The sequence below is a fragment of the Pseudophryne corroboree genome, chromosome 4 (assembly GCF_028390025.1).
Source record: "Pseudophryne corroboree isolate aPseCor3 chromosome 4, aPseCor3.hap2, whole genome shotgun sequence".
Taxonomy (NCBI): Eukaryota; Metazoa; Chordata; class Amphibia; order Anura; family Myobatrachidae; genus Pseudophryne; species Pseudophryne corroboree.
In genome coordinates this window covers 314732851-314757951 of record NC_086447.1, presented here as the reverse complement: position 1 = coordinate 314757951, position 25101 = coordinate 314732851, and the positions used below count along the sequence as shown (strand labels likewise).

Genomic DNA, 25101 nt, shown 5'->3' with positions numbered 1-25101 from the left:
GTCCTGTAACACTAATGACTATGTGGAGATGAAATGCTTATGCTGCATTTCCTGACTCTGGGGGACATGTACTAAGCAGTGATAAAAGTGGAGAAGTGAGCCAGTGGAGAAATTTCCCATGGCAACCAATCAGCTGCTCCGTACAATTGTATGCAAATTGTATGCAAACTAGAAATGTTAGGTCAATGCTGATTGGTTGCCATGGGCAACTTTTCCACTGGCTCACTTCTCCACTTTTAGCACTGCTTAGTACATGTCTCCCTCTGTCTCTACCATTTTATATAGGCAGAATAAGCACACTCTCTTATCACTTCCCCTATGTAAGACTACCCAAAATTGTGAAACAATGATAGGGGAGATGTAATCGCTTCTCTGCGAGAGAATGAAGACTGTCCTCCAACTGGCAAGGGCTTCAAGAATATGGCAGCATTTCTCCAGGTCTGCTGCCTATGTGTAGACATTTATGTACTTAGCCTTGGAGACACACACAGTGATTACTAATGAATTCTAAAAGCTGCCCTTCTTAATTTAAGCAAAGTAACCTCAGGAAATGAGTCATTCTTCAAGATCAAATTATCAACTTGCAAAAATAGTTTCCAGTCTTTCTCTAAAGATATACCAGCACGCTAACAATACCAGCATACAAATTATTCATATAGCTGAAGCCAATGCGTAACATTTTACATTTACTGGAATTATTTGTTGGACAATAGTTATATTTTCTACCTCCTCTCCTATTCATGGAAATGGATCATCTAGTTAGTACTTACTTAGACAAAATACTAGTTGCCAATAAGGGTACCCGGATGGTAGGTCAACACTACTAAGGTCGACAGGCAATAGGACAACCTCTATTGGTCGACATGGACAAAATGTTGACTTTGTAAAAAGGTTGACATGGTAATGGTTGCCACAGGAAAAGTTTGACATGAATTTTTACTAAATTATTTTAATTTTCAATTTTTTTATACTTTACCATGAATGTGGACTATGAATGGGATTAGTAACCTGTGCTGAGCGCAGCTGTAGCAGAGCGAGACACCTTACCCGCAGCATGGCGAGCAAAGGGGACCCGGTGCACTAATTGGGGTTCCGGTGACTTTACGGAGTAAATTACACCAAAAAAAACTCATGTAAACCTTTTCTGTGTCTGCCTTTTCTATGTCGACCATTTTACCATGTTGACTTAGTGACTGTCGACCTTTTCCAAGTCGACCCTATGATCCATACTCGCCAATTTAACACCTAGGGGCTGGTTTGAGATGGGAGAAATGCTATAGTACTGTAAACTATAAAGTATTGTAACTTTGCACCTTGGTAGCCATGCTGCCGTGCAGGAGAGCAGATGTAAAATGTGCAGGGAGATTTTGGTTTGTGGGAGGGGCGTGTCTGTCTTAAATCTAGCTTGCATGATTTGTGGGATACATGCAAAAGCAGCCAGTATTTATCCTGCATACAAAAACAATAAATGTATTTACATCCGTTGAATTGCAACATGGTTTGCTCCAGATACAAAGTTACTTGCTTCCTTTGCTTTGCTTCCAACTCAGAATCAGCCCTTTGGCTTCTACTTGGTTTAATTAAGGAGTCTCTTTAAACTTCATGTAAATTAATTATTAATATCAATCACAGTTGTAAAAGTTTCAGTAGCTAAGCCATACTGTACTTACCTATTTTTCATTTCTCCTCTCTGGGAGATGCCTGGAGAGGAGACTCTGTGGGACACTTTGGGGGAAAAATGTCCTGATTTGCGGGTCCGTTGATCGGGAGCGGGGCAAAATGGTGCAACACTAGTCATTACACAGAGTTGCTAATACCGGAGCTGCAAATTTGTCTGTAGTTAATAGTGTCAGGGGTTGGATATGCATGGGGTTGGGTGTTCTCATGAGTGGGAATAGTCCCTGCTAGTCGGCATTCTAAGGGGAGCGGGACGTAGCGGGAGGTATTGAGACCAGCGGTCTCCTGACAGACGGTCACATAACAACATCCCAGTATCAGTAGTTGCAAGACTAAATTTAAAAGTGCTGTGTATATGTACTTCATATATGTGTATAATTGTATAATGAATCTTATATGATATTTTTAAATATTAAATCAAGCTGTATAAAAAATATATTATTTATTTGCAAGTGGCTAAAACAAGTTTTTATAATAAGAAAAGGAAGATCTAAGTTAAGTAAGAATACAATCAACCCAGCTATAGCTTACAAAACTGTTGAGCTTATTGTACTTGCACCATTATGTAACTATTGTATGTAATAATGAAAATTAAAAGAACGTAAAAAAGCTACTTAAAATTACAGAAAGTTGTCCAAAACTCATTAATATAGTAACAGAACTAATAGTCAGTCATTAACTAGGCTAGCAATAGGAGATGAAATATTGCAAGAAAAAACAACCCTAACACTAGAGATTAGTATTACCGGTATTTCCATAAACTGAGTATTTATACTTTCAGTGGTTCGCTGGAGGAGGTGAAGGACTTATATCTGGAGGCAGCACATCAGAACGGAAACCTGGTAGATCCAGACTTGCAGACTGGACTCGGAGTCTTATTCAACCTCAGTGGAGAGTTTGATAGAGCTGTGGATGCTTTCAACTCTGCCTTAATGGTCCGACCAGAGGTAACTCAATAGTGCTGAAGGATTAAGAGGAATGGTCACTTCAGTTTCATGGGTTTTTATGTATATTACATTAATGCCAATGAGATTTTACCTACCCTCCCCATCCAACTCCAACACCTCTAGATAGGATAGACTGCAGAACTGAGGCTTAGCTCTGTATTTCTAATACCTTATTACTAGTTATTCACAAATGCACTAATATAAAAGTAATATGTGTCCTTAGCAAACAATAACATTTGTAAATATCTCATCAAGGATTAGGGAACATTTTCTTATTCCAACGGTGTACCCAGTCTCCTTCCCTTTATCATGACTAGATCAGGGGCAGATGCAGTTGGTGGTCAGCTTTTGTTGGAATTGGTAAGTAAAACCTTGCTTATTTTTGCTACCACCTCAATGGGATAAAGGTATAAACAAACAAGGTTTCCCTACTCTAATGTCACACGCCATGGAATCTGCCCCTGTATCTTATGGTCATGTTCACTCTATAAATGTATTCTATTACTGTAGCTATGTGGATACAGAGGTGTTACATAGTGTACACCTACAAATATTTGTTAGCAATAACCTACTGTACATGTACACGGTGGGTAAGCTCATAGCTCATAGCCCTGGCCAGGAATATGCTAAGTGCCTCTGGTTACTACAGGTTGAGCTAGTGTGAGATAGTGCACCTGCTACCTTTTCCCTCTGTACACTGTACATGGACTCTGTAAGCTGCCCTGTCACCCTTATTATGCATCTCTTCTACTTGTGTGTCAGCCTTATATTGTCAAATTAGTACTTTTTAAAGTACCTGTTTTTTGCCAGGACTACTCATTGTGGAACCGCCTGGGAGCAACATTAGCAAATGGAGATCGAAGTGAAGAAGCTGTAGAAGCCTACTCAAAAGCACTGGAAATTCAGCCAGGTTTTATTAGGTCCAGATACAATTTAGGAATAAGCTGCATTAACCTTGGGGCCCACAGGTTAGTATCATTTATGTTTATTGCTACTGTATTTTTAGACCTTAGGTACAAGTAACACAAATATAGATACTATAAGCAAATACACATAATTAATATATATTGACACTCCAGTGGTATGAAAACTAACCATCAAAACAATGTCCACAAGCAGCGAATATCACCACCATACTCAGCCCGGAGGGGGTATCCTGTCTCCAGGCACTTCCTTTCTCCTGCCCCTTCCCATCATGCCGTTCTGTCTCCAGCATCTTCCTCTATTGTCTGGCTGCCATTCCATGTCCAGGGGTTCCCTCTAAGGGCAGTCATGAGGCATTAACCCTGGATTAAGGATTGATTCATCTGACATCAGGAGGCTGCAAATTCATAACAGACACTGCCTATATAAGCCTCACTCTGACTGCTGCCAGTGTATCAGGTCAGCTAGCCTTGCTACAGCTTTCCAATAAACTGATGTTGTCTGCTCCTGTGTACCAGTTCTTGTCTTGAGTACACTACTTTGTCTGAGCCTCCAATTCTGAACCTTAGCTTGTAACCCTGGTCTTTAGTTACATTTGAATAACCTTTGCATTCTGGAGCTGTACCACACTACTGGTTACCAACGGGTAGTCTTCTGTATGCCGACTGACGGGATCCCGGCGCACAGTATACCGGCGCCGGGATCCCGACAGCCGGCATACCGACACTTATTCTCCCTCGTGGGGGTCCACGACCCCCCTGGAGGAAGAATAAAATGCCACCATGCCCGTAGCGTGGCGAGCGCAGCGAGCCCATAAGGGGCTCATTTGCGCTCGCCACACTGTCGGTAAGCCGGCGGTCGGGCTCCCGGCGCCGATATGCTGGTCGCCGGGAGCCCGACCGCCGGCATATCGTAGTGAACCCGTTACCAACCTATTCTCCCAGCTTAGTCATGTGTTGGTGGTAGTGAGAGGGTCGTGACCTGCAGACTCCCATCAGTGAAGGCCATACTGCCTTGTGGCAGTTCTAGGTGGAGTTTATTAGATGCAGCGCTTCAACACTACTAGCGTTAACCCTCCACTGCCTGATACAAATCTACAACTCCCAGTCCTAACAGCTTACAATGTGGAGTGAGTGCATAATATTAAATAGTCACTACAGCAAAGGGCATAGCAACCATAGGTGCAGGGAGTGCAGCTGCTATGGGGTCCAGAGCAGAGAGGGCCCCACCTTTCCTGTCAAAGTTACATGTTATATACATTTTCTCTGACGTCCTAAGTGGATGCTGGGGACTCCGTCAGGACCATGGGGGATTAGCGGCTCCGCAGGAGACAGGGCACAAAACTAAAGCTTTAGGATCAGGTGGTGTGTACTGGCTCCTCCCCCTATGACCCTCCTCCAAGCCTCAGTTAGGTTTTTGTGCCCGTCCGAGCAGGGTGCAATCTAGGTGGCTCTCTTAAGGAGCTGCTTAGAAAAAGTTTTTAGGTTTCTTATTTTCAGTGAGTCCTGCTGGCAACAGGCTCACTGCATCGAGGGACTTAGGGGAGAGAAGTTCAACTCACCTGCGTGCAGGATGGATTGGCTTCTTAGGCTACTGGACACCATTAGCTCCAGAGGGAGTCGGAACACAGGTCTCACCCTGGGGTTCGTCCCGGAGCCGCGCCGCCGACCCCCCTTGCAGATGCTGAAGATTGAAGGTGCAGAAACCGGCGGCAGAAGGCTTTTCAGTCTTCATGAAGGTAGCGCACAGCACTGCAGCTGTGCGCCATTGTTGTCACACACTTCACACCAACGGTCACGGAGGGTGCAGGGCGTTGCTGGGGGCGCCCTGGGCAGCAATGTATAATACCTTATTCTGGCTAAAAATACATCACATATAGCCCCTGGAGGCTATATGGATGTATTTAACCCCTGCCAGGTCTCAGAAAAACGGGAGAAGTAGCCCGCCGAAAAGGGGGCGGGGCCTATTCTCCTCAGCACACAGCGCCATTTTCCCTCACAGAAAGGCTGGTGGGAAGGCTCCCAGGCTCTCCCCTGCACTGCACTACAGAAACAGGGTTAAAACAGAGAGGGGGGGCACTTATTTGGCGATATGTATATATATATTAAAATGCTATAAGGGAAAAACACTTATATAAAGGTTGTCCCTGTATAATATAGCGTTTTTGGTGTGTGCTGGCAAACTCCCCAAAGGGCTAGTGGGGTCCTGTCCTCTATCAGAGCATTCCCTGTGTGTGTGCTGTGTGTCGGTACTTGTGTGTCGACATGTATGAGGACGATGTTGGTGAGGAGGCGGAGCAATTGCCGGTAATGGTGATGTCACTCTCTAGGGAGTCGACACCGGAATGGATGGCTTATTTAAGGAATTACGTGATAATGTCAACACGCTGCAAGGTCGGTTGACGACATGAGACGGCCGGCAAACCAATTAGTACCTGTCCAGGCGTCTAAAACACCGTCAGGGGCGTTAAAACGTCCTTTTACCTCAGTCGGTCGACACAGACACGGACACTGACTCCAGTGTCGACGGTGAAGAAACAAACGTATTTTCCTTTAGGGCCACACGTTACTTGTTAAGGGCAATGAAGGAGATGTTACATATTTCTGATACTACAAGTACCACAAAAAAGGGTATTATGTGGAGTGTGAAAAAACTACATGTGGTTTTTCCTGAATCAGATAAATTAAATGAAGTGTGTGATGATGCGTGGGTTTCCCCCGATAGAAAATTATTGGCGGTATACCCTTTCCCGCCAGAAGTTATGGCGCGTTGGGAAACACACCTTAGGGTGGATAAAGCGCTCACACGCTTATAAAAACAAGTGGCGTTACCGTCTCCAGATACGGACGCCCTCAAGGAGCCAACTGATAGGAGGTTGGAAAATATCCTAAAAAGTATATACACACATACTGGTGTTATACTGCGACCAGCGATCGCCTCAGCCTGGATGGGCAGCGCTGGGGTGGCTTGGTCGGATTCCCTGACTGGAAATATTGATACCCTTGACAGGGACAGTATTTTATTGACTATAGAGCATTTAAAAGATGCATTTCTATATATGCAAAACTCTGGCATCAAGAGTAAGTGCGATATCCATATCTGCCAGACGATGTTTATGGACACGACAGTGGTCAGGTGATGCAGATTCCAAACGGCACATGGAAGTATTGCCGTATAAAGGGGAGGAGTTATTTGGGGTCGGTCCATCGGACCTGGTGGCCACGGCAACAGCTAGAAAATCCACCTTTTTTACCCCAAGTCACATCTCAGCAGAAAAAGACATAGTCTTTTCAGCCTCAGTCCTTTCGTCCCCATAATATCTGCCCAGGGATAGAGGTAAGGGAAGAAGACTGCAGCAGGCAGCCCATTCCCAGGAACAGAAGCCTTCCATCGCTTCTGCCAAGTCCTCAGCATGACGCTGGGGCCGTACAAACAGGTGCGGTGGGGGGTCGTCTCAAGAGTTTCAGCACGCAGTGGGCTCACTCGCAAGTGGACCCCTGGATCCTACAAGTAGTATCCCAGGGGTACAGATTGGAAATTCGAGACGTCTCCCCCTCGCAGGTTCCTGAAGTTTGCTTTACCAACGTCTACCTCCGACAGGGAGGCAGTATTGGAAACAATTCACAAGCTGTATTTCCAGCAGGTGATAATCAAAGTACCCCTCCTACAACAAGTAAAGGGGTATTATTCCACACTATATTGTGGTACTGAAGCCAGACGGCTCGGTGAGACCTATTCTAAATGGAGTCACTCAGAGCAGTGATAGCGAACCAGGAAGAAGGGGACTATATGGTGTCCCTGGACATCAAGGATGCTTACCTCCATGTCCAAATTTGCCCTTCTCACAAAGGGTACCTCAGGTTCGTGGTACAAAACTGTCACTATCAGTTTCAGACGCTGCCGTTTGGATTGTCCACGGCACCCCGGGTCTTTACCAAGGTAATGGCCGAAATGATGATTCTTCTTCAAAGAAAAGGCGTCTTAATTATCCCTTACTTGGACGATCTCCTGATAAGGGCAAGGTCCAGAGAACAGTTGGAGGTCTGAGTAGCACTATCTCAAGTAGTTCTACGACAGCACGGGTGGATTCTAAATATTCCAAAATCGCAGCTGTCTCCGACGACACGTCTGCTGTCCCTAGGGATGATTCTGGACACAGTCCAGAAAAAGGTGTTTCTCCCGGAGGAGAAAGCCAGGGAGTTATCCGAGCTAGTCAGGAACCTCCAAAAACCAGGAAAAGTGTCAATGCATCATTGCACAAGGGTCCTGGGAAAAATGGTGGCTTCTTACGAAGCGATTCCATTCGGCAGATTTCACGCAAGAACTTTTCAGTGGGATCTGCTGGACAAATGGTCCGGATCGCATCTTCAGATGCATCAGCGGATAACCCTGTCTCCAAGGACAAGGGTGTCTCTTCTGTGGTGGCTGCAGAGTGCTCATCTACTAAAGTGCCACAGTTATGCATTCAGGACTGGGTCCTGGTGACCACGGATTGCAGCTTGAAAGGCTGGGGAGCAGTCACACAGGGAAAAAATTTCCAGGGAGTGTGATCAAGTCTGGGGACTTCTCTCCGCATAAATATACTGGAGCTAAGAGCAATTTACAATGCTCTAAGCTTAGCAAGACCTCTGCTTCAAGGTCAGCCGGTATTGATCCAGTGGGACAACATCACGGCAGTCGCCCACGTAAACAGACAGGGCGGCACAAGAAGCAGGAGGACAATGGCAGAAACTGCAAGGATTCTTCGCTGGGCGGAAAATCATGTGATAGCACTGTCAGCAGTTTTCATTCCGGGAGTGGACAACTGGGAAGCAGACTTCCTCAGCACGACCTCCACCCGGGAGAGTGGGGACTTCATCGAGAAGTTTTTTCCACATGATTGTGCACCGTTGGGAAAGACCAAAGGTGGACATGATGGCGTCCCGCCTGAACAAAAAACTGGACAGGTATTGCGCCAGGTCAAGAGACCCTCAGGCAATAGCTGTGGACGTTCTGGTAACACCATGGGTGTACCAGTCGGTGTATGTGTTCCCTCCTCTGCTTCTCATACCAAAGGTACTGAGAATTATAAGACGTAGAGGAGTAAGAACTATACTCGTGGCTCCGGATGGGCCAAGAAGGACTTGGTACCCGGAACTTCATGAGATGCTCACAGAGGACTCAGGGCCTCTGCCGATAAGAAGGGACTTGCTTCAGCAAGTACCATGTCTGTTCCAAGACTTACCGCGGGTGCGTTTGACGGCATGGCGGTTGAACGCCGGATCCTAAAGAAAAAAAAAGGCATTCCGGAAGAGGTCATTCCTACCCTGGTCAAAGCCAGGAAGGAGGTGACCGCACAACATTATCACCACATGTGGCGAAAATATGTTGCGTGGTGTGAGGCCAGGAAGGCCCCACGAAGAAATTTCAACTCGGTCGATTCCTGCATTTCCTGCAAACAGGAGTGTCTATGGGCCTCAAATTGGGGTCCATTAAGGTTCAAATTTCGGCCCTGTCGATTTTCTTCCAGAAAGAATTGGCTTCAGTTCCTGAAGTCCAGAAATTTGACAAGGGAGTACTGCATATACAACCCCCTTTTGTGCCTCCAGTGGCACTGTGGGATCTCAACGTAGTCCTGGGATTCCTCAAATCACGTTGGTTTAAACCGCTCAAATCTGTGGATTTGAAATATCTCACATGGAAAGTGACCATGATGTTGGCCCTGGCCTCGGCCAGGCGAGTGTCAGAATTGGCGGCTTTGTCTCACAAAAGCCCATATCTGATTGTCCATTCGGACAGGGCAGAGCTGCGGACTCGTCCCCAGTTTCTCCCTAAGGTGGTGTCAGCGTTTCATCTGAACCAGCTTATTGTGGTACCTGCGGCTACTAGAGACTTGGAGGACTCCAAGTTGCTAGATGTTGTCAGGGCCCTGAAAATATAGATTTCCAGGACGGCTGGAGTCAGGAAAACTGACTTGCTGTTATCCTGTATGCACCCAAAAAACTGGGTGCTCTTGCTTCTAAGCAGACGATTGCTAGTTGAATGTGTAGTACAATTCAGCTTGCACATTCTGTGGCAGGACTGCCACAGCCAAAATATATAAATGCCCATTCCACAAGGAAGGTGGGCTCATCTTGGGCGACTGCCCGAGGGGTCTCGGCTTTACAGCTTTGCCGAGCTGCTACTTGGTCAGGGGCACACCCTGGCTGAGGAGGACCTGGAGTTCTCTCACTCGGTGCTGCAGAGTCATCCGCACTCTCCCGCCCGTTTGGGAGCTTTGGTATAATCCCCATGGTCCTGACGGAGTCCCCAGCATCCACTTAGGACGTCAGAGAAAATAAGATTTTACTTACCGATAAATCTATTTCTCGTAGTCCGTAGTGGATGCTGGGCGCCCATCCCAAGTGCGGATTGTCTGCAATACTTGTACATAGTTATTGTTACAAAAAAATCGGGTTGTTATTGTTGTGAGCCGTCTGTTCAGAGGCTCCTACGTTTGTCATACTGTTAACTGGGTTTAGATCACAAGTTATACGGTGTGATTGGTGTGGCTGGTATGAGTCTTACCCGGGATTCAATATCCTTCCTTATTGTGTACGCTCGTCCGGGCACAGTATCCTAACTGAGGCTTGGAGGAGGGTCATAGGGGGAGGAGCCAGTACACACCACCTGATCCTAAAGCTTTAGTTTTGTGCCCTGTCTCCTGCGGAGCCGCTAATCCCCCATGGTCCTGACGGAGTCCCCAGCATCCACTACGGACTACGAGAAGTAGATTTATCGGTAAGTAAAATCTTATTTTTCACCATTGGGTGGTAAATAGGGGCCCTTTCAAACTTTTGCTTTGGGACCTACAATAAAAATCTAAGTATGCCATTAACCACTTCTAGTCAAATTAAGAAAACTGGTAGAAACTATGGGGAAGATGTATTAAGCATGGAGAAGGGATAAAGCAGTGATAAAGCAGTGATAAGTGGAAGGTGATAACGCAGCAGCCAATCAGCTCCTAACTGTCTTTTTTCTAATCCGTAATAATTGGCTGTTGCATTATCACCTTCCACTTATCACTGTTTTATCAATTCTCCAGGCTTAATACATCTTCCCCTATGTCTCTAAATTCCTTCTCCATAGGCTCTTAGTTGGTTTTGGTCATAACACTAAAAAGAGATGATAGCAGCAGCATAAATGTAAACAACTCCATAAAAACTTTTCCATGCACAGTTTACATTAAAAACGTCTATCCAAAGATTTCTAAAGTCTTGGAAGCTAGAAAAATAATGAGTAAATAAAACACACTTAGATATGAATTGCACTTAACATAATCATCTTTTAGTCTAGTACAGTATATTTGATGTAGACATTTCACATAAGCATGCTACAGTAATGTTATATTAGAATGACGGTCTAGCTACATGTTTTATATTTGATATGTTTGTTTTCTAGGGAAGCTGTTAGCAACTTCCTTACAGCTCTAGGTCTGCAGAGAAAAAGTAAGACTCAGCAACAAGCCCAACACCCTGTAAACTCAGGCAACATCTGGGCCGCACTCAGAATAGCTCTGTCAATGATGGACCAACCCGAACTCTTTCATGCCGCCAATGTAGGAGACCTGGATGTCCTCTTACGAGCTTTCAATATAGAATTATGAAGCAATGTCTGGACCTCAAAACATTTTTACAAACTACATAGTGTTCGCTGCAGTTGGGCATGATATTCAGTACTTCCATTACCAGATGATAACTTGGCTTTTTTTTTTTTCTGCCCAAAGCTCGCTGGGTTATATCTGACACAAAAAGCACAAAAAAACGGGGAAATGTAGATAAAGCCGATTTTATAAAACGTTTAAAAATCTTTCCAATAATAAATATTTACATAGAAATGTTCTTATAGTAAACAAGACTGATGTACAGGAGTCTTAGTTTATTTTCAGGCATTTGATGAAGACATCTAGGACAGGTGCCTGGTGGACGTGAATCACACTTCATCAGATGTCCGCAGTTAGAAGACGTTTTATACACCAACCAGCACTGCAACCACCTGCGGTGTATAGAAGAACTCCTGATCAGTGCATGAGGATCTATATATTGTACACAGTCTGTATGGCCTTTAATCATGTTAGTAGATATGGAGTAGTTTTATTAGTACTGTTTTGCATATCCTGCTGGAGTATAAACATACCAGCACCTTCCAAGAAAAATACCACGTATATATGATCCAACACACTTCACAATAAACCCCACAGCAATGAAGTGTGCACAAGACAGCACTGTCAGAACAACTCCAATTGCCTTTGCTAACCAATATATCAACTGTACTGTCCGCAGGTATAGCCAACTGCCAAATCTCTACACAAACAGAAAGTTGCACTGACTGAGGCTATGACATGCCTGCTTGTGACTATACATTTGCACTTTAGTATATTGTTTATTTATGCAATGTGTTTGCGTTAGTAGCATTAAAGGATTGAACAATCTGGCCACTATGGCAGATAGGACCAAATATATACTACTTTGATATTTTGTATTTTGTTAGTTTATTAATATTGTGTAATCAGACTTAAAATTGTGTTGGAGTAGAAAATGACCAGAGATTATAATAGATGCCTTACTATAAATCCATGACAGACAAGCACTCTGTGGCCCTCTAATTGTGGCAAATTACAAGATCAACATACTTTGCCAGCCAGGGAGTAGCTGTGCATCCTGGGACTTGTAGTTCTGTTATTACGTGTAGCATGCCACAGGTTGTTTTACTCTAATGTAGACACTGAGTTGTGTAAACAATGGAATCAGAAGTGGTTTACTAAACCCATTGATTTGTATTATTTTCATACATAGCTATGAGACTCAGCCTTATGCAAATCATAGTTCATACTGTATTAACACTGCCAAAAAAATAATTCCAAAAACAAATATTTTATATTCTTTTTGTTTTATTGCAAAGGAAACTTCAACCATGTTGAGACAGTATTAATATTTATTCAGTCCCTTGAATGGCGTTTGTTATTAACATGGGCCTGTCATCGGTGACCATACAATCAGAGAGGATTTATTTATTTCACCCTATATTAAAAACAGGAAATGAGTTTCATATTATTTCCCCAGAGCTACAGTCACAAGGACCAGTAACTAAACAGATTTAATAATAGGTGAAAAGGTAAAAGCATCTTTGGCACAAATTAAGTAGAGTTAATGATGTACTATTAAACCCATAAACATGAATTAGCTGTGGTAGGTACCCATGCATTACTCTGTCTAACACACTGTACTTTTCTATTCATAGATATCCCAATTCATAATGTCTATAGTACATTCAGGGTCAGACTGGCCCACTAGGGTACCAGGGAAACCACTGGTAGGCCCCACTGCCTGAGGGCCCACTCCTTCCTTTAGGGATCAGGTTCCAGACTGTGCACTTGTATTATAGGGATCAGTACGAAATCTCGCTGGACGGGATCCCGGCGGTCGAAATACCGACACCGGAATCCCGACCAGCAGAATCCCGACAGGGGTGGCGAGCGGAATGCAGCCCCTTGCAGGCACGGTGCCTCGCTACGCTCGGCACACTATTTTATTCTCCCTCTATGGGTGTCGTGGACACCCACGGAGGGAAAATATGTCGGGATTGTGCCGGTTGGAATTCCGGTGTCGGTATATCTACCGCCGGGATTTCGTCCGGTGGAATCTTGACCGCATCCCGTATTATACACGGTAGATATGTTGCATTACACTGCACTAAACTATTGTGTATTTCAAGCCTCTGTGGAGGTTGGCCACACCCCCTTTGTAGGCTGGCCACACCCATAAGTATAGGCCCCTATAACTGCATCCCCCCGGTGGGCCCTTCATGCCCCAGTCCGACACAGAGTACACTTATGTGCACCTCTTGATTCATCCGAAAAACAAACCCATAAACATTTGTGTGGTATTAGTTGTAATCTTTAAAACACAAAAGTTATCCATTTCATCATTATTCAATCTACCAACAATACCGAAAACAATGAATCCAACTTTGTAAGTTAAAAACTAATAGCATATTTCCTTCCTTGCATTATGCTGCCAACAAAACCTGCTGCCTGTGAGGACAGTGGGTAATGCAGCCAGAGTGGGGCCAATTTATGTCCTTGTCACTTTTTCCCATAGTTTCCAGAACCACCACATTTGTAAAGTGACAGTGTTTATATCTGGACACACACTTGACGAGGTAACATTGGCATGTCATGGTTCTAATATGTTATGTTTTATGTAGCAGCATAAAACAGGGATGATCAAGGATCTCATCTATCTGAATCAGGATCTAATGTCTACTTGTTGTAGTCAATGACTGTAATATTGTGTCATACAGAAATGATTGAGTTTCTCTCTCTCTCTCTCTCTCTCTCTCTCTCTCGCTACTCATGCCTCATTTTGATTAGCTTCCTCCTCTTTGCTGCAGAGCTATGATTGCAGTGCCTTTTCTAAAAATAACTCTTAATTTGATTGCTCTGCTATTTTTAAAGGGACTGATTCATGTAGATAATAATGTTTTAGCTAAATATACCTACAGTATATAACCAGCCTTTCCAATCTGATATCAAGATGTTAACAACTGCCCTGCTTCTCTTTTTTTTACATTGCAAAGAACTGTTGTGTCCATGCAGAGACACCAGGTCATGGACACAACAGTCACAACACATAAATAAGCATCTTTCTACTGCGTGGGTGAACTTATGCTTGCATCCATATGGAAATTTGGTCACATCTCACACTTAGGGCTCCCTATACTGAGAGAGAAGATGGTGCTGGGAAACGTATCCTGAGTACAGTAAGGGTTAGTGCACATAAACACGACCAATTTAGACCTGAGAGTAGACACATGGGGCCAAATGTAATAGAGTGAGAGTTTCAGAAAGTGAGAGATTTGGTAAGGTTTAGCAGTTTGTTTTTTTTAGTGCCAATCACTTACACTGCAAAACCAGGTTGATCTTGTTGTGTAAATGATTGCAACTTTAAAAAAAAACCTGCAAAACCTTACCAAATCTCTCACTTTTTTAAACTCTCACTCTATTACATTTGGCCCATATATGCCTGTGTGGAGGTCTAAAGGGCCCCATACACTACATTGACATGTCGGAGGCTAAAGTCGGATGCGATTTCCCTTGAAGTTCCCGGCAGCTTTCCAGCCATGCCTGCTGTTCCGACATAGGCCCTCATTCCGAGTTGTTCGCTCGCAAGCTGCTTTTAGCAGCATTGCACACGCTAAGCCGCCGCCTACTGGGAGTGAATCTTAGCTTAGCAAAATTGCGAACGAAAGATTCTCAAAATTGCGAATAGAAATTTCTTTGCAGTTTATGAGTAGCTCTATACTTACTCTGCCACTGCGATCAGTTCAGTCAGTTTCGTTCCTGGTTTGACGTCACAAACACACCCAGCGTTCGCCCAGACACTCCCCCGTTTCTCCAGCCTCTCCCGCGTTTTTCCCAGAAACGGTAGCGTTTTTTCACACACTCCCATAAAACGGCCAGTTTCCGCCCAGAAACACCCACTTCCTGTCAATCACATTACGATCACCAGAACGAAGAAAAAACCTTGTAATGCCGTGAGTAAAATACCAAACTTCTTAGCAAATTTACTTGGCGCAGTCGCAGTGCGAACATTGCGCATGCGCAATTAGCGGAAAATCGATGCGATGCAAAGAAAATTACCGAGCGAACAACTCGGAATGAGGGCCATAGAGTGCAGCACTAACGACCTAGGGGCTCCGATCCGATGCTCACAGGACCGTGCATCGGATCGGATGAAAAACACATCCGATTTGCCACTTTTCATCTGATTTATCGGGCCGAAAGGTCGAAATCGGATGAAATCGGGCCTTATCGTCCTAGTGTATGGAACCCTTGACTCTTGACAATATTTGGCCCCTGGAGTAAAATATGCAAGGATGATGATGATGATGATGATGATGATGATGATGATGATTGCTCAGCACACATCTCTCCCATCAGCACCCCCCTTAAGGGGTCTATGTACTAAGCCTTGGATGGAGATAAAGTGGACAGAGATAAAGCACCAGCCAATCAGCTCCTAATTACCATCTTACAGGCTGTGCTTGAAAAATGACAGCCAGCAGCTGATTGGCTGGTACTTTATCTCTGTCCACTTTACCTCTGTCCAAGGCTTTATCTCTGTCCACTTTGCCTCCGTCCAAGGCTTAGTAAATAGACCCCTAAGTTATCACACTTTACATTACAGTATTATATTGTGTACAAATTGGGTAGTATTAATGACTTTAGCATCTCTATGCTAATGTTACTCCTGACGTAAACCAAGTATATAAGCTACTGTTACAGCTAGAAGCATCTTTAGCTGTGTTCAGCTCAGCATAAATCAAGTAAATTGCATCTTGTTTTCAGACACAAGTCACGGCAGCATTTTGTATGTAAAATGCATCCAACTGTACATGAGGGGTGGTCTTCAGTTTGCCGGCTGTCAGGATCCCAGCGCACAGTATACCGGCGCCGGAATCCCGACAGTCGGCATACCAACACTTTTTCTCCCTCTTGGAGGTCCACGACCCCCCCTGGAGAGAGTAGATAGCGTGGCGCGCATAGCGTGCCACCGTGTCCGCAGCTTGGTGAGCGCAGCGAGCCCACAAGGGGCTAATTTGCGCTCGCCACGCTGTCGGTATGCCGGCGGTCGGGATTCCGGTGCCGGTATGCTGGTCGCCGGGAGCCCGGCCGCTGGCATACCCTACTACACCCATACATGAGCCCCTAAATGAGGAGAGAGACGGGGGAGAGGCTGTGCATTGATTTGCTAACCCACGCGGTGCTTACCTGCAGAGGAAAATAAATACTTTCCAACCTTTTACCATTACATATACTTGCTTCTTCATTTACTGTAAGTGGTTTACCCATACATAGGAAATAGTGTAGGAACCAATTTTTAAAATATAATATAATGAGCGGAATATAATGCCATCCGAGTTCGGATGGCGTGCGGGATGCCGGCCGGACTCGGACGTTGTTTTAAAGGGGCGATTATTTACAAGGCAAAACCATGTCTTGTAAGTGATTGCTCCTTTAAAAAATTGCCCGAGTTCAGCCGGCATCCCGCACGGCCGCCGAACTCAGGCGGCATTACATCCTGCCCCAATAAAGGCTTTTTAGTCTCAATTTCACAAAGACAGAAATTAGATCAAAGTAACATTCATTATAACAGACCAATTCGCCTGATCAATTCTAAATTCATATTTGTTGATGCAATATTTTTAACTCTAAAAATGCACAACTATCTGGATGCAAGCTATTGCTTTAATTTTAATAATGTAGATTGAGGATGCTTACACATACTGTATATTCACAATACATATGCAGAGTTATGATGTTAAGTGTGGGTACAATGAGATAAGGTCGGGGAAAAAAGTACAGTATTTCCTTATTCCAGCAAATATTTTGTGTGAAACTATAGTTATATCATTCATTCTTGATCAGAGTCTGCTTCTTGTGCAGTGATTACCAATGCCCCATAAAAATAAAAATGTATCCCAAACACATGCCATAGACATCTACATTCACATTAGGAGACATCTGGAACCATAGGGTGACATGAAAAGTTCCAGGTCCCGGTACTTGAAAGGGGCGTGGGTAGTTGTGTGTGTATAGGGAGAGTGAGGGGGGTGGGGGATGTGGGGGGGGGGGAGGTTGGTTGTTGCCTGTCTTAAAAGTAAAGTCATATATTGGCTATAGTAGGTAAAAGAGGCATAAAAAACTGGTTTGTTAATACATGATTATAATTGATGAGTGCATGTAGTGTGTATCCTATCCAATAGCACTAGAGAGCCCCCTTAAATACATTCCAAAGTAGTTCATTACCTTACCATGCCAGCCAGGTAATATAGGAATCAATGTACATTCATTAACATTGCCAATATTTCACTGCCAGTGTGATCATCCCTCAGATCAAATCTAAACATTAGTAAAATGTTAAATGAAACTAAACTTGTGGCCTTACTGTTATATACCCCCCATCCGTGTTACAGCTAAATCCCATGACATGTTCACAAATATAATTACATAACACAAGCTGTAATGTTCTGGAAGTCACCAGCGTAAAAGCAATGATTTCAGAGCACTTAGCGATGTCCAACCACTGTGCAGCGTAAATGTGTTGCGTTTGCTGCCACTTCAGGAGAGAGTGTATATTTAGCCCAATCAGTGCATAACGTTTGATATTTTGCCTCAGTGAGAGAACAGTGGAGGTATTCAGGCATAGTGCCACATCCGCAACCCATTCAATGCCAGTACCAAGCTGCAAACATTATCAGAGAGAGGATTTAGTTCATAAAGTACATTTCTTGATCATAATTTCTCCCTACTTTTCTAAGATGACAATTCTAGCAATCCATGCAATATGGTCTTTATAATGCCAAGAAACTAGAAAGAGAAATCTATATTTTTAAAGTGTGACTACTATGATGGTCAAAGGCATTCGATTTGTATAAAGGGCCATTTTTTTTAAAACAAAATATAATAACCTCAGGTAATGCCATGTTGCATGAATTTAGCATTTATGTATTTATTTTCAATCTATTAACCAAAAGCATGCATTATAATGTATTTTATTATATATATATATATATATATATAAACATAATGCACAATTAAATGACATTAGGAATACAAGGCTATTGTTATGTGTCTTTTATGTGTGCACATTTGTCTTAATTGTGGCTGCATCTTTTATTAATATGACTGCAAGTTAAGTTATTTATTTTATGTATTAACAGTTTCTTATATAGCGCAGCAAATTCCATTGCGCTTTACAGCTGGACACAATTAGAAGACAAAACTGGGTAAAGACAAACAGTCATAGAGGTAGGAAGGCCCTGCTCGCAAGCTTACAATCTATGGGGAAATAGGCATGGATACACAAGGATAGATGCTATCTATTGCATAGTTGTCCACCAGATTGCAAAGGTTCTTAGTGTGCTGCATGCTATCACATCACAGCAATGATGAACCAGGGTCAGGAGGAGGGGAGAGTGAAGAATTAAATATGTGGGGGATATGTGTGGACTGTACTGTGGGGATATACTGTAATTGGATATTAAGTTAAGTAGTGACCCATCAAAGCTCAACAATACACTTGATGGTGTCCTGTGGCATCTGTCACTAAGATGTTAGCAGCATGTCCTCTAAATGCTGTAAGTTGTGAAGTGGGGCTCGGACTTGTTTTTCCAGCACATCCAACAGATGCTTCATCGGATTGACATCTGAGGAATTTTAAAGCCAAATCAAGACCTTAAATTCTTTGTCATGTTCCATAAACAATTCCTGAACAATTTTTGCATTGTGTCAGGGTACATTGGGGGTAATTCAGATCTGATCGCTGCTGTGCGTTTTCGCACAGTGGGCTATCAAGTCCTAACTGCGCATGCATATGCACCGCAATGCGCAAGCGCATGGGACAATAACAGTGGGCATCGCCGGTCAGCGAGGGGATGGTGCGAAAAATCCGATCACACGGGCGTTCGCAAGGTGATTGACAGGAAGAGGCTGTTTGTGGGTGGCAACTGAGCATCTACAGGGAGTGTCCGGAAAAACGCTGGCGTGCCCAAGCATTTTCAGGGAGGGTGTCTGACGTCAGCTCCGGCCCGATCAGCAGGATTCATTCGCACTGGAGGGGTAAGTCCTGGGTTGCGCAGAGACTGCACAAAGTGGATTTTCGCAGCTCGGCATACACATGCAATCGCACACTTACACAGCGAATATACACTGCCCCTGGAGGCGGCGACTATATGATCGCAGGACATCAAAATTAGCAGCCCAGTGATCAGATCGGAATCACTCCCATTGTTCTGCTGAAAGAGACCAGAAACCACTGCTGTCAGGGAATACCATTGCCATTAATGGGGGCTCTTGGTCTGCAACAATGTTTAGGTAGATGGTACTGTACATGTCAAAATAACAACCACATGAATGGCAGGACTCAAGCTTTCCCAGCAGAACATTGCCCACAGCATCACACTGTGCCCGCCGGCTTGCCTTCTTCCCATAGTGCATCCTGGTGTCATCTCTTACCCAGGGAAATAATACACACACGCCCGGCCATCCACATGTTGTAAAAGAAAATGTGATTCATCCAACCAGGCCGCCTTCTTCAGTTGCTCCATGGTTCAGTTCTGACACTACCATTGAAGGTGCTTTTGACGGTGTGCAGGTGTCAGCATGGACAGTCTGACCAGTCTGCAATGTCAATTGAATCCAGACAAAAATAAAAACGAATTTTATTCCCTTGTAGCAAAAACATTTGAGACCTATCTAGTCTACCCAGGGCATTAACAAAAAACTGGTGCTGATTAGTTTGTTGGACAGATCCCCCAGTAGCATTACCCTCCACCCCCCAGTGGTGATTGCTCCAATAGTCATATTGTCTCCCACCCCTATGTCCACAGGTCTCCATTGATGAATTACCCGCACACAACCCCCTTCAGTGGTAATAAGCTTTGTGTCAATGGATCCCCCATCCTTCAGTGGAAGTAATTATTTTTGTGGCATTAACTCTCCAGCCCTGTGGCTATAAATCTACAAGGGGCCACAGATCCTTTCGCAAGTGGCATTTCTCTTCCCTCACATCTTATGAAGAGCGCTTCGTAGTGGGACACAGTGGAGACTGATTATTAGTCCAAAGGTTATCTCAGATTTATGTATAGTGCTCAGTTCCCATCTCTGCACTTGAATGTAATTTTACTGACTTGTGCAAACTCTGCAGAATGCATTTACAAGGAATTCTGGGGCACAAGATTATCCTGTGATGTTGGTGGTCAGAGTCATCACAGTAGGGGTCCGGATAAACAGCAGGAAACCAGTTCTGCACTTGTTAGAGTTTATAAACTGCCAGTCAAGGGAAAGGGCAGCAGCAAATCAGTTTAGCAAGTCCAGAGGTCTGTAACACAAGCAAACCAGCAGCCAGCAGAGACAAGTATATGTAGCAAGTCCAGAGGACTGTTACACAGTCGTGACGGATTGCACCTGACTGAGGAGGGGGCAGCGGTGCTGGGGGGAAGGATGGTTAGAAGGTTGGAGGAGATTTTAAACTAGGAGCCTGGGGGGAGGGTTTAGCTAGAAACTACGGGTCATGCAGTGAGAATAGTGGGGATGGCGGTAGTAAATGAAATGGGGGAGAAGTTGGGGGGAGGGTAAGAGCAGGCGGTAAGGTTACTAACACGGGTACTAAAAGAGATTTTACCAACGCACTAACCAATGATGATTACAGGTCATCATTGCTACATAAGGTGAAAGATGTCCCTAACGCAAAGGAAAATACTTATCTTAGTTGTATGTATGTAAACGCTAGAAGCATTACTGGTAAAAAGGGCGAACTAGAAATACTTGCAGCAAGCAAACAGTATGATATTATAGGCATTACTGAAACTTGGTGGGACGAATCTCATGATTGGACAGTCAATCTAGAGGGCTATACACTGCTTAGGAGAGACAGACTAAATAAAAAGGGTGGAGGGGTGTGTCTTTACGTAAAGCCATTTTTAAAACTTGATATACGGGAAGATATTCAGGAGGGGACTGTAGACACTGTTGAGACATTATGGGTAGAAATTGCATGCGGGGGAAAAGGAATAAAAAAGTTAGTATTGGGTGTATGCTATAGGCCGCCTGGTATCAACGTATCTGATGAGGAATTGTTACTAAAGCAAATTGAAAGAGCAGCAGGAGTAGGAAACATAGTAGTGATGGGAGATTTTAACTATCCAGAGGTAAACTGGAAAAATTATTCATGTGATACTGCTAGGGGCAATATGTTTTTAAACACACTTAATGATAACTACTTAGTTCAACTAATTGAGGAACCAACTAGGTACAATGCAATCTTAGACCTGGTATTAACAAACAATGGGGATTTGGTATCAGGTATTATAGTAGGGGAACCCATAGGAAACAGCGACCACAATACGGTCACATTCAATATCAGTTTTCATAAACAGCCCTATACTGGCTCAACTAGGACTCTAAACTTTAGCAAAGCGAATTTTGAAAAGATGAGGGTATTTTTCAGGGATATTGAATGGGAAGGTTTGTTTTTAGGAAAAAATACTACAGAGAAATGGGAGGTACTAAAATTCCTGCTAGCTAAAAATACACTCAAATTTATTCATACGAGCAGCAAAAAAAGGAATAAAAATCATAAACCGATGTGGCTTAACAAAAAGATAAAGGAACTTATGGGCAAGAAAAGGAGAGCATTTAAAAAATACAAATCTGATGGGGAAGCAGAGTCATTTCAGCACTATAAGGAATGTAACAAAATATGCAAAAAGGAAATAAGAGCGGCTAAAGTAGAAACTGAAAAACTAGTAGCAAAGGAAAGCAAGTTGAATCCCAAAAAATTCTTTAAATACATTAATAGCAAGAGATTAAAGAAGGAGAGTATAGGCCCTTTAAAAGACAAGTTGGGAGTCTTAAGCAAAAATGATAATAACATAGCAGACACACTAAATTAGTTTTTTTCAACAGTATTTACTAGAGAGGACCCAATTCAGGGACTAACACATAATCTCAATAATGAGAATATCCCACTGATAGGTACTTATTTAAAATAGGAAAATATTTTCTCAAATAAGCGCAAACACATACATATCCTAATAGTCTTTTTGTCCTCCTTCAATGGTGGAAAAGATGGTACCACGGTTTTAGCTTCAAATATATGAAGAAATTTTCAGGCAATAATAGTTGCTTATAATGCCACAGTCATTGGGAGAAGATGATGGATCTCAAATAGAAAGAAAATTCATAGTGCAATATTGCCAAAGAATAAAATCAAAGTATTTATTACAACTATGCACTCACAATAAATAAAACAGGTAACAGCATGTAACCATATAAATGGTGGATAATTCTTAGCCTGGGGACACAGCAGTTAACACGAACGCCCTCTAAATGGAACAGATCTGGACTATTCCACAGAAAGGAACCGTTTGCAGCTCACCCGACCAGTCCACCGTGACAGCTCACACAGCCTAAAGCTTTTCGGACATCCAGGTCCTTCGTCAGAGGCATAGTGAGCAATCAAACATAGCAAGTATAAATAACCCATACAATTAACATTATGAAGAACAGGTGCATTCAAAATTAGCGCTCGTTCACGATTGACCGGAACCGGAAGTGACATATCGCTCCGTCCAGCGGAAGTGACGTTTTTGCGTGTCATCATGCGGAAGCGGAAATGACGTTTTTTTTGCGTGTCATCATGCGTTCCACAGCCTCCGTTCCAGGAAGTGCATCTTCACCACAATTCATTTTATTAAGGAAATGTCCAATAACATAGAATCTCATCCGATAAGATATCCATTGACTCATATTAGATAACGATGAGACATAAAACATAAAAAATATAAAAATATGTTAAAAAACATTCAAATATAAGAACCAATAAGAATCAAATAAAACAGAAGACGTCTTTATAAAAACCACTTCAACTCAAACTCTGCAATCAGCCCTTTAGGAATTAACGTTTTCAATCTAAAAATCCATTGCATTTCTGCTTTAGCTAGTCTAATATCGATATCCTTACTCCTCCATGTAGGGCTAATGATTTGAATCCCCCAAAAAGATTTCATAAATTTGGGATTACAATTATGACAATTTTTAAAATGTGAGGAAACAGAGTGAGTTAGGAGTCCTTTTCTAATATTATAGACATGTTCAGCCAATCTTGTTTTTAGGTTCCTCGTGGTTTTACCAATATAAGTAAATCCACATTCACATTGTAAGGCATATATAACATTTTTAGAATTACAAGTGATAAAATTCCTAATTTGGTATGGAGTGTCATTGACTACAAATTCTTTAATTTTACTAGCACCTTTAGTGATACGACACATTAAACATAATCCACACCTGTGGAAACCATGACTACGAGTACTGGACCTATTGGAAATATTAAGAGCACTATGGACCAATTTGTCTTTAATATTCGTTGACCTGCGGTAAATAAAAGACGGTTTATTGGGTATCCTAGACCCAATAATCGGGTCCTCCTTTAATATATCCCAATGTTTTCTAAAAACGGTTTCTATTTCCTTATGTTGTGAGTTAAAACCACATATAAAAGACCATTCGTGTTTATTGGCAACCTTCTCATTAGATTTTGATGTTAAAAGAGAGCTACGTTGGAGCTTAATAACCCTATCTTGTACCTCTACAATGTTATCCTTATTATATCCTTTATCTATAAAACGTTGACCCATTTCCTTCATTTGATCATCGCATATATGAGTTTCTGTACAGTTACGCTTGACGCGTAAAAACTGACTAAAAGGTACACTGTCCAGCCAATTACTATGATGTTGGCTGGACTTTTCTATGTAGCTATTAGAATCAGTCAGCTTCCTGAATACCTTTGTGTGTAGTTTACCATCTTTAGTGTATAACACTAAATCTAAAAAGGATATTTCACATTGGCTGATGGAGAAAGTTAATTTGATATTAAAATCATTGGAATTTAAATCATTACAGAAAGTTAATAATTCATCTTCAGTACTTCTCCAAATAAATAAAACGTCATCAATAAAACGTTTCCAGGACACCAGGCCCGCCCCAAGCTCTCCATCTCTCCAGATGGTGAGATCCTTCCAGTATGCCATGTATAAATTGGCATAACTGGGGGCGAACCTGGTGCCCATGGCGGTACCAATCTGTTGGATATAGTAAACCCCATCGAAATAAAAGTAATTATTCGTTAAGATGAATTTAATTGCTTTAATAATAAATAATTTAATATCATTAGAAAGATCAGACTTTTCTAAAAAATATTCCACAGCTAAAATTCCTTTCTCCATATTAATAATAGTATATAGGGTTGATACATCACAGCTAGCCAAAAAATAATTATCCTTCCATTCTAACTGGTCTACAATTTTAAGGACATCTGTAGTATCCTTTAAAATAGCTTTTGTGGTTTTAACCAATGGTTGTAGATAAAAATCAACAACCGCAGACAGATTTGAAGTAATACTGTTGGTTCCAGCTATGATAGGTCTCCCGGGGGGGTGGAGGGGGTCCTTATGGATTTTGGGGAGCACATAAATAGTAGGAATGGATGGGTGTTTAATATTTATAAATTCATATTCGGATTTTGTTATAGCACCATTCATTAGGGCTTCATCAGTAAGAATTTTTAATTCATCAATAACTCTATTAGTGGGGTCATTTCTTACTTTCTTATAAGTACCATCATTATTTAATTGCTTCATTATTTCACCTACATAATGCTCTTTATCCATAAGGACCACCCCTCCACCCTTATCTGCAGGTTTTATAATCAGATTAGTATCTTCCCTTAAAGACTTCAATGCTAACCATTCATTCCTAGTTAAATTAAATTTCCTCTTTCTTTTGTTTAAAATAACTTCTACATCTTTATTAACCATTTTATTAAAACACTCTATATAATTCCCTTTTACATGACTGGGATAAAAAGTGGATTTTGGGCGAAACCTGGAAACTGATTCTTCTACTGGTTCAATAATTTCTTCCTCATTATTTTTGGAAACAAAAAATTTCTTAACGGTGAGTTTCCTA

General features: G+C 42.6%; 1 protein-coding gene across 3 annotated transcripts in view; it reads left to right on the top strand.

Moving 5' to 3' along the window:
* PEX5L (peroxisomal biogenesis factor 5 like) overlaps positions 1 to 17165 on the top strand; it is a 519042-nt gene extending 501877 nt beyond the window's left edge. For all 3 annotated transcript variants that reach the window (XM_063916322.1, XM_063916320.1, XM_063916321.1), the window contains 3 exons: positions 2459 to 2624; positions 3435 to 3592; positions 10968 to 17165. In XM_063916322.1, the coding sequence (XP_063772392.1) occupies positions 2459 to 2624; positions 3435 to 3592; positions 10968 to 11172 (529 nt within the window). In that variant the 3' untranslated portion in view covers positions 11173 to 17165. The remainder of the gene's footprint in view (positions 1 to 2458; positions 2625 to 3434; positions 3593 to 10967) is intronic.
* Positions 17166 to 25101: the final 7936 nt, after the last annotated feature.